This window comes from Zerene cesonia, chromosome 14, assembly GCF_012273895.1.
Source record: "Zerene cesonia ecotype Mississippi chromosome 14, Zerene_cesonia_1.1, whole genome shotgun sequence".
Classification (NCBI taxonomy): domain Eukaryota; kingdom Metazoa; phylum Arthropoda; class Insecta; order Lepidoptera; family Pieridae; genus Zerene; species Zerene cesonia.
In genome coordinates, this window is record NC_052115.1 from 2,340,761 (window position 1) to 2,351,885 (window position 11,125).

The 11,125-nt window shown below is 31.6% G+C and overlaps 2 protein-coding genes across 4 annotated transcripts in view; both read left to right on the plus strand.

Moving 5' to 3' along the window:
- The window catches only part of LOC119831976 (uncharacterized oxidoreductase YjmC-like), a 7,731-nt gene extending 6,486 nt beyond the window's left edge, over positions 1–1,245 (plus strand). For all 3 annotated transcript variants that reach the window (XM_038355554.1, XM_038355552.1, XM_038355553.1), the window contains exons 8-9: positions 249–409; positions 710–1,245. In XM_038355554.1, coding sequence (XP_038211482.1) covers positions 249–409; positions 710–877 — 329 coding nt within the window. In that variant the 3' untranslated portion in view covers positions 878–1,245. The remainder of the gene's footprint in view (positions 1–248; positions 410–709) is intronic.
- Positions 1,246–2,991: 1,746 nt separating this feature from the next.
- The window catches only part of LOC119832005 (probable beta-hexosaminidase fdl), a 72,508-nt gene continuing 64,374 nt past the window's right edge, over positions 2,992–11,125 (plus strand). The window contains exon 1 of the mRNA XM_038355584.1: positions 2,992–3,457. The gene's annotated coding sequence lies outside the window, so the exon portion shown is untranslated. The remainder of the gene's footprint in view (positions 3,458–11,125) is intronic.

The following is an 11,125-nucleotide window of genomic DNA, read 5'->3' on the forward strand; positions in this document are numbered from 1 at the left end:
TGAATGATGAAATGAATATAGTCGTAACAATATTTAACCATTCTAGATAGTTTCTTATATCTACCGCTATATGTTATTTTTACTTAAATAAGGCTCTATCTATATTCTATTGGATATTTCTATATGAAGAATTCTTAATGATCATCCTCAAACACAATGTTATCTTCACTTACGTTAGTGTTTGAAGTAACTTCATACGGCATCTCTTCAGTAACATTGATATTTAAAATAGTTATTTCAATTACCAGGTTCAAATTACGGTCACCACATTCGGTCGTGGTCACACAGCGGTGACGGCGGGCCGGCCAATTTAGGTCATTGTTTTGTGGCTTTAGATCCAGAATGTTTCGCCCCTGGGTTTGGGGATCGTCTTACAGATTGTATACACCATTGGAGGGAATTAGAACCGGTATGATATTCATTATGATATTTGTAATTATGTATGATGAATTAATAAGATTTTAATTACAACTTTACGTATTTCCTTGTATGTATTGTCAATGTAATTAACTCATTACTACATTAATTAATTTAAATATAATTCTACGAATGCTTTTACCTGCAGACTGTAAAATTTTTAAAGATACAAGTAACAAAAGTAAAGCGTTAGATAGCACTTGGGTGTCAAACAACTCACAAGTGACATAAATTGAATTCATTTAAATAAAATCGATAGAGTTAGATAATTCATACAGAACTTTTGTTACAGGCGGATCCAAGTTCGCCGGTCTTAGCACCAGGGGATAAGGAAAAGAAACACGCAGAATTAACAGATGCTAAAGGAACCGTATCGTACGTCAAACAGCAGATTGAATCCAGCGCAGCGCTTGCTAAAAGACTGAAAGTGACACCAATGAAAGTTGAACCTGAAATATAGTCTGTTTCTATAAAGGCAACTGTAGAAGCATGTATAATCAAATATTTTTTAACACTTTAATTTCAGAAGGATCGATCTGGTTCATTTAAATGATCACATGGTACAGGTTGTAGGTCGAGAGATCGTAGGCATTTTATTAAACGGCGCCGTTTAATTAACTGTTTGAATGAATTGAATGGCTTGTGTTTAGTCTTTGTTTTTTTGTCACACGTTTTCAAATCGTTTTTCTAGCCGTTACATACAAAATGCCGTCTATCATGATAGTTCGTAGTAAAACGGCGAGTAAATAAAGTCTTCAATAATAATGTAATTATGTTGTGTTATATAGTAATTAAGAGTATTATATAAATTAGCATACTTTTATCAAGCAATTGTATTTTTTACTATAATTATAATTTATATTTTATTAAAAGGTGCAAATTATATTTAAACGTTGTTTAAATAACGTCCACTAAATACACGTTTTGAATATAATATCAGATAATACTCTTTTGAGAGCGCGTTTTCCATTGAATAATATGGTTTTGCCGTTTATATCAACTGTAGGGTGGGCGATCAGTCCATCACATCAAATGGCGAAAGTCACGCGCACAATTTTATCATGAATGTGACATCCCAATGGATTGTCGGAAGAAAATGTAGGTATTTCCATCATATTTCCACTCGCTTTATTTCGCCTAAATCATTTATTTGACTTCGCATCAAAAGGATTAACTATGAATGCCTACTTTTAGAACAATAGTAACTAATTTCTACTGTACCTATTTTCTTAAAAAAACGCTTAAATAACGATAGGCTTGTTATAACGGCAATGGGAGTATTTTTCCTAAAATTTCGCTGCGTCTGATGTTAACTTTCGGCAAAAAAACTATGCCGAAGTTGATTTGCTTTGAAAAACTGTCGATAAAAATTATAATCCTACGTTGCTAGTCATGATGCAAATTAAGACGGAATATACGTATATATATTTTAACGTTTAAAAGTGTAAGTTTTTAGGCTTAGTCACGAGTTTATAATCAATCATAGAGTAGCATCGTATATAACCTATAGCACTCAGGGATCACGGACGTGGTAAAATATTTTTTCAGTTCAAATGATAAGCGCTTTCAAAAAAACAAATAAACTCTTGCTGTTTATAAAAAGTATAAAATTACAGGTTTAGTTTAATTATTATTAGTAGGCCTAGTTTCAAAAAACTAATGAGCACGCTTAGATAACAGAATCAACTAAATTGCTTAATACAAAGCATATTATTTATGTGGTTTATTCAATTCTGGGAACAACAAAAAGGCGATACGAAGAAAGAGCTACATTCGCTCATACAAATACATTTTGCTAAGCAAATATTAAATGGAATTTTCATCTTTTCACAACAATTAATTTCCGTGAGATACACACAATAATAATAGGTACCTTTTAATATTTTACTTTACGCCAGCAAATAGACTTATCTGCTTACCATATGATGAATATTCGGACACTTAAAATTAAAAACCGTGCCATCCGTTACTTAAACTTGATTATTTATAATTTGTCATTGAAATAGTAACAGAAATACATTATGAATGAAAATTTCACTATATGTTATTCAAATGAATTGCCAACTTTACTGGACAAGGGATAAGAAGAGGATTGATGAAGGGAATAAAGGAAATGACTAGGAATTGTATGGAAAAGGATGCAGGCCTCCAGCCCCCCACTTACCGAAAGAAACACAGTAGCATACTATTATTTCGCGCTAATCTTCTGTGGGGGTGTGGTACTTTCCCTGGTTCGAGCTGGCCCAACTGTCGAAACCTATTTGACTCCCATTTTACCCTTCGGTTACGGAATCTTTCAAAATGATTTGAACAACAATTCGCCAGGTATTGCAATCTTAAAAATAAAGTTTTTGTTTTAAAATCTGTTAAAAATGTTTAATTCTATATAGCAACCATGTCCTGGTAATTTTTAGAAAGAAACATTCTTGATACTGCATAGACACACTATATGTATACATTACTTACTTTCGTTTACACTCGATTTATGCATATTTTGGTTAGTTTAATCTGTGGTTCGTAGTATTTCTTAATTCCATGGAGCTGTCAATTTTGGCATAAATTCATTCTGTCTGTATTTGGACATGGACATTTCACGTTTTGTTGTACTTGTACGAATAGCAGATAAAGATTTAAATTAGTGTTCAGTACTATTTAAATGAAAGTGCTAAATGTCCCTATGTTATTAACAGTATTTTCAATATTCTTACAATATTTCTAAGATGAGGTTAAAAGCTTTATGTCAATAATCTCGAACGTAGCACTGTTTTGTTGTATTTTATTTTGTTCACTAAAAATTAAACTTTCCAAACAGTGATATAAAATATGATTTTTGTGGTATATTTCTAATATGAAATATTATTATATATGAGTGTCAAATATCAAGAACAGTTCGTGTGCTCAATTGGCGAAACATTATTGTTTTCAAAGTTAGGTCGTCGTTTTTACTTTCTGTAAAGATATTACAAACTGTACTTTGTGTTGTGGTGGTAATATAAAAAGTATTTGTTGAAAAATCTTTGGATCATAACGTAGTATCAAGGTAAGAGTTAATAATGTATATCTTATAACATGTTGAATGCCCAGATTATTTTTGTGCTTTTTTTCAGAATCTTTTAACTCCGATCTGTTGCTTTTCCATGAAATCGTCTCGGTACTCTTGTATCGAACAATATTAACCCTACTAACTAAAAGAAAAGGAAGAGAATTCTGTATATTAATTAAATATATTGACCCATATAAAGGTACACATTTAAATTATTGTAATTATAAAATTACCAAATCTGATGATATGCATGCATTTCACGGATTTATTTTTTCTGAATGGACAAGTAGCTGATCAGTCTCTGTATCCTGCCAGACAAAGACTTATTTTTGTGCATTCCTACTGAGAATAAAGCTCAGGACCCCTCGGTTCTATGCTCATGCAATAACCAATGTACCATTAGATATTATAATTTACTTTACTGCTATTATATTCCTGGAATTATAAAGAATTAAAAGATGAAATCAAGATAAGAAGATGTTTTTCATACCGGAATATATATAAATGTATGCTTGTGAGTTAACATCTGAAAGGCAACTCAATCTGTTTCCTGTTTGTATAAAAAGTTCTAATATTTTTTTAACAATCTCACTTTAAAGTGGTTACTTTTATCATCATACTTTTTCTACAATATAATTTATTAATAACTTAGTTACTACATACAATCATTTTAATGTCATATATATTTTCAATGTCATGATATTAAAAACATATTTGAATACGGAAAAAAATCTACCGTTACATAATACAGAAGCTATTACTATAACAATGAGATCTGTCAGCCTAATGATAAAACATAACGCATATGTCATTATGTGATAAAAATGCTACTAGATATCAATATAACTACTGATTATTACGTAGCGTGAATGTTGTAATGTGGATGTTTATATTGTCAATTATACATAGTTAGTATTTGAAGTAACTGACATTTTAATGGAAATGATTGTGTAGAAAATCCACAGTTTGAGCTTAAGTTTGAATTTGTATCTGCTTGCTTCAAAATGTTGTTTCTCCTATGGCCTGGTCAACATTGTAGACTCTGAAACTAAGACTATTAAAAAGGTTAAGGATTTAGCATTTATTATAACTTAACATTTATTTATCTATATAAAGTCATGATAATATTTAATCTGATATTTATAATACTTAACATTTAATAGTGAGCCTCCGGTGTGTTTAAAATTTATAATTTATAGTTAATGCATTATTTTTCTGTAAATGCAACTCATTTGTACAATTGATTTCATATACACCATGTGACAACTACTGTGACACTAAAATTATATCTATATCTCTGATAGAGAGACAAACCGAAAATATTTTAATTGTTTCTAAATAGTAACTATGATAATACTGTATCTGCACATTAATTAATTATTATTAGATGTCAATATTTATCAGATACATAGACAATGGTGAAAGAAGGTTTGATTTTAGTAAAAACTGGTTACTGATACTTGCACGGCCCCATTTTCTATTAGTAAAACAAATATTTAAAATCAGTTCAATAGATCCAGTGAAATACCTTACAACATCACAGATTCACAAACTTTGAAACTCATTCATCAATCATTGGCATTTGAAGAGTAGCCAAGATATAATGTCTATTAAAAAGCTGTGAGCCACCAGACTACTAGTTACGAAAATAATGCTAAATATATGGTTCTTTAACATTATTTCAACCATATCGTGATTGGCATCAAATAGTACATACTTAAACAAAGTTACTTTCTGCTGTCTGTCCCCTGCATATTCTGAGATCTTTTTAACTATAGTTAGTAGATATATGCTGCAGAATGTTCTATGAACTATATAAATAATGAAAATTTAATTTTTCGTTTTATAGCATTGAAATGCTTTATAAAATTTGAAAGAATAGAAAGTTTGTCGACACCTTTCTTTTATTGACTTGTATCAATCATTCATTCATATAGATATTTTGTACTTGCTTGGAGGCCGACCTAATGATTTACTTGCAGGTATTCTCAGTTGAACAACATAATATCAATGTTTTTCAGTTTTAAAAGAAATATTAAATATATTATATATTTTTAGTGAACTTATCATCATCGTAACATCTTATAAACTTGTGTAAAAATTTCTAAGTCAATAATTAATATGTGGCAGGTTATGCATAAATGATTTAAAATAACACAATTTGTTTATCAATGAAAAACCGTTAGAATTAACTCACACCTACAACCAAGCCAAGGTTTACTGGCTCATCGCGAAATAATACGATTAGCATTCCTATAACCTAATCATGGACGTAAACTTGGCGGGAAAAGATCGGCGTTTGACATTTGTTTATTCAGCAAACTATGAAGTATAGAGTGGAGGATTCACGGCGCGATACTTGAGCACGCCTCGAATGTATTCGTATATTCTTAATAGCATTATTGATTAATCTAGCATAATTGTGGCGGTATTCGTTCACAGCAGCCACAAGGAGTCATCGTAATTATTGTTAATTAGCGCGTTATCGCAAGTGTAACGTTTGTACTTATTATTCTGTGGTAACGTGCTACGTTCGTTTAGAGTTCGTGTATCCGTATCACAATTTATATAATTGTGCTTCATTTTTTTTCGTGTTAGTACTAATATAGTGAATTTGGTTTTATTATAGATTTATTTAATTCATCTCAATATATATAATTATATTGTAGCGGATGGATTGGAGAAGATTTTGTCGGCTTCGAAATTATCTCTTTACCAAATCTCATCCAAAACGGCCCAGTAGTTCCCGAGATTAACCCGTAAATATTTGCATACATTCCATCATAATGAGAGTTTTAATAAAATCTCCTAACAATCACCCTTTTGAATGCCCTTCTAACCACTAAATGGGAGTCCCTATTATGAGGTTGACTAATCTGTTTGCAATTTATTTATCTATAAATTATCTTATCTAACTAATTATGCTTGTCTTTATTTGATCATAGTAGCAATCAATTAAATTATTATCTAATGAAATTGTTCGTGTTTTGAATTTATTTGTTTATTATATCAATGATAAATTTGTTGTCTTTATCATTGAATACGAGAACCTTCTGTACTTTTAACCGACATTCCCAAAAACGAAAGGTTTTTTTTTGTCACTCCTGGCCTCCGTGAGTTTTCAATCGAATGTGATTATTTTGTGTTTGATAGGAAAATGTTATTTGGCCCCATAACCCCCTTAAGAATCTGAATTGGTACTTCCCCGGGAACTTCGGCCTTTGCGAAGAAAACCTCTATTAAATCTATTAACATTTACTTAATTTATTGAGCTTTTTTTTCTGCTAATGTACCTATGCATGTCCTATCTCGTTACTGTCTTTCATTATAAGAGTACTAGCTGCGCCCGGCGGTTTCACCCGCGTAAGTCTGTATCCCGTAGGAATATCGGGATAAAAGTTGCCTATATGTTAGCCTATATATTATTACAGTTGTCCAGCTATCTTATACGTACGAAATTTTCATTCCAATCGGTTCAGTAGCTTTTGCGTGAAAGAGTAACAAACATACACACATACTCACCAAACTTTCGCATTTATAATATTAGCAGGATTAGTAGGATTCATCTTTAAATCTTGAAATAACATATGACTTAAAATGTTTCGCAAGAATAAATAAAATTACTGTATATTTATTTTAACTATCTGAATAAACAGTCACTTTTATATTTAAAACATTTATTATATATAAGCACATATGATAACAATTGTCCTTAATTAAAAAGATGTAGCTATTGTTCAAATTTTATATCAACATTAATTGTTATTATTCCATTGACTCGATATGTGTGAATTTATACAAATTTTGACTTAAATATACTGAAACATTACAAGATATTATTTAAAATGGATTCGACTGACGTAATGAATTTTTCATTTCGAAAAAGTAAAGAAGTAATGTGTAGATTGTAGAATTTTGTATGATGGGTAGACATTAAGAAAAGATAGGTTGCCGGTATCGATAAGAAAGCCTGCAAATAAAATTACTATTCAACATTAAGCCCAAGCTAGGACTACGTACGTAATAACTAATAACATTTCAAAGCTATGGTTAAAACGCGTGAACATTTATACAACATCGTGGATTAATATTTTCATGCACAATTGGCTCTTGAAGTTATGCGTTGCGACTCGAGACTATCGGGTCGCAGCGCCATTAAATGAAATTTTATTGCTTTTCTATCATGAAAACGTGAATTATGTTTTTAATAATGAACGTACGAAAAATTTCGATGGAAATGTTTTTAAAACTGTACCTACGTGTGTAGTTATCGAGAAATTCTTAATTATCTTATGTGTAATACATGTGAGCGTTGTAGATGCATTTTGATTGTAGATGTTATGTTGGTTCCCTTTTTAGGTAGATATGGGTAGATCCCCATTAAGACATACCCCAATCAATCAATCCTCTTGGATTGTTTCCAGAGTGCCAACTGCCGCGCCAACTATAAAATAGCTCATTTGTGTAGAAAGATTTAAATAGGTAACTTGATTTAGAATGCGATTATTAAAACTTGTTAATACACATTTAAAACATGTGTTGGGAAGTACCACAACCCTACAGAAAACCGGCGTGAAATAATAGCTTCCTATTGTGTTTCGTACGGTGAGTGGGGGAGCTAGAGGCCTATTTCCTTCTCCTAACCCTTCCCAGTCCATTCCATCTCTTAAAAGCGGGAAGCGCATTTTCAGACGTCTGAGCCTCTGCGAATGTTCATGGGCGGTGGTGATCGTTTACCATCAGGCGAACCACCAGCTCAGTTGCCCGCTATAACATTAAAAAAAAATGTGATCAAATACTGTCTAGTCATTATGATCTACATAATCACTGTCAAGCTATTTTTTCCCATTTCAGAGACATGCATTCAGCATCATATCTTCATATATACATATAGCATTTATTGAATGAAACCTTTATTATAATATTATAAATGCGAAAGTGCGTCAATTTGTTTTTTTTTCCTTCATGTCGCGACGGATAGCATATTTTATGATATCATTTTTGTATACCATCTTTAGGGTACCGTCATTTTTACGGGTATTTCCTCCGACTATCCGAGCGGAGCCGCGGGCGGATAGGTAGATAGTCCTATTTATATTATGTCGTAAATGTCGTTTTTCCCATAAACTAAGAGAGACCCAAATCGACCGTATTTTCGTTACTCTATAATTCCGTGGTATATGGTAGTTTATACTAAATAATTCTTGAGGCTTATTTATGATTAGTTGTACGAGGTATCACGGCTATATACAAGTAGGTACACAACTCATTGCCTTTCACGTTCTTCACATTATTGGTGAGGAATTCTCTAATTGGATTGGGTTAATGATCATTTGTAGCTCTGCGGTAAAATGCTTTTTAAATAGCGGCCTCGAATTGTCGAGACTTCATTATAAATTTCTACGACCTAGGTCAATCTATACCCATTACGTAAAAGTGTACATGTAAGAATTATGTCAATCACATTTAATAGTACCCGCTACCAACAGCTTTGCCTGCGTGGATAAAGAAATTCCCAAGAGAATGAGATGTTTCACCCTTAAAAACTAGCGTGTATCACTCTGTACCCTCCTGCCTGCAGACACAAAAATCAGTTACAGCGCGAAACAAAGACAATCCACCAAATCAACATACATTTTAAATTATTTTTAATTTTATAGTTTATAATTTCTTTCTTAAATAGTATTAGTAAGTAAAATATTGGTAATCATTTTGATATTTTGAGCCCACGTAGTATTTATAACCGACTTCCAAGAACATAATAATAATAAAACAAAAATAAAGGTGCCTTCATATTCCTCCTCCCATGCAATTTTCGTAAAAAAAAATGGGTAACAGTTTCTGCAACCCCGTCCTCATATAAAACAATTTAGGTACGCCATCTGTTGATATTATGAAGAATGACGTCATATCCAAGTTAAAGTTAAACTGTTTCAGTAAGGGTTGGTTTCAGGGAACACTTATAGTACGAAGCAATACCTCTAGGTGGCGCTTTTCTCTGAACGCAAGTATGTTGTAGAATTAAAGTAATTTTGTTATAGTTTTTACATAAAACTTGTTTTCATTTTAATGTCAATTAAGAATGCAATGCAATTTAACATTCCTTACAAGAGAAATTAGCGAGAATATACTCTTCTCTATGAATTAATCTATACGAAATTTTTATCGCATCGTCGATATTCTGTTAAAACTAACCATTCCATTTCGTAAGTACCTTAATTCCCCGTATCAAGCCTTTTCTTACTTCCCTATCCTCTGAAGTTGGCAAACAATTTACAGATAAAGATAACTCGCTAAGTAGCTCCATTGTCAAATGTCACATAAAAAAAAACTTATTTAGCTGCTGTAAAACCGGCATTTTAAAACCGATAACCGCAAATAACCCAATTTGTAAAGCCGATAACAAAAACACGGCGAAATGTTAATACGCGATTCGGTAGCAACTATGTGGATTAAAAAGTTTAAAAATGTCCAGACTTTGACAGCGTTGCCATGTCGAGGAATTTAATGAGAATAGCGGTTGTCATTTAGTTGGGAATTAGCATAGATTAAAGAGGTTTTACGGTCAAACAAAGAATAGTGAATATTGCAGTTCCGCTAAAAGATACACCGAAATTCTATTATGCTACAATGTTGATATTTCATTGTTATACAGTCTTTGTTATTGCATTGCATATTAATGTCACTATTTGAAACTTCTATTTACACCATTTACACTTATTACTAGCGGAGTGTTTTCTGCCTAAACTTTTTCTGCCTACAATTTTTTTAAATGACTTCAAAAAAAGGTGCAGTTTCACAACTAAACTGTTTTTTTTTTGTTTCTGTTTCCTCAGACTTTCGGCTGGGTGAACGGAATTTAATAATCCTTTTTTATTCGATTTTCTTAGTTGTCAAGTAGCCTTGGGGTCCTGCTACACCGAAATGTATTATATTGGTAATGTACATAAAATAGTTTATATGATTGATAACATATCTGACACATCAAGCAGCAATAAAGAAAAAGTTTTGAAATATTTCACGCAAAAAATTGTGTCTGTTTTTCATGAAGATGATTGTCCCTCACAGAAAACTATGCACCTATATGAAAAAAAATATTTTACGCTTTATAATCAAACGATTACATGCTTATGTTTTATTACAAAGGATGTTCCTTGAAGTTTTCCATTTTAGCATATTTTTTGAATATTCAAAGCAGCTCATATCTCAAGTATGTTTTAATGTAACGTAGCAAGAACTCGAATGACTATTTTATTTTAAATATTCATGTTAAGACGATTACATATTAAGTATTCATTTGAATATCAGCTGAATATTGTTAATTATTTGTGCCAACATTTATTTGTATATCTATAATTACACCTATATACATATATTAGAGAAATTGATGTCGTGTGCAGTAAGTGGATTAAGGGGTGGGTGATTTTCATATGTTATCCCGTTTGCAGAATTATAGAACACCCTTTTTACTAATATTATAAGTGTAACAGTGTGTTTTTTTTATTTGTTTGTTTGTTTGTTTGTTTGTCTTTCTTTCACGTCGTGACGAAGCGATTTATATGATTTGGATCTTTGGAGATAGTTAGGAAACTAGACAGTGGCATACGCTATTTTATATCGCACATACTCCTTATATTTAAAACACTCTGTAATTTATAATTGTCG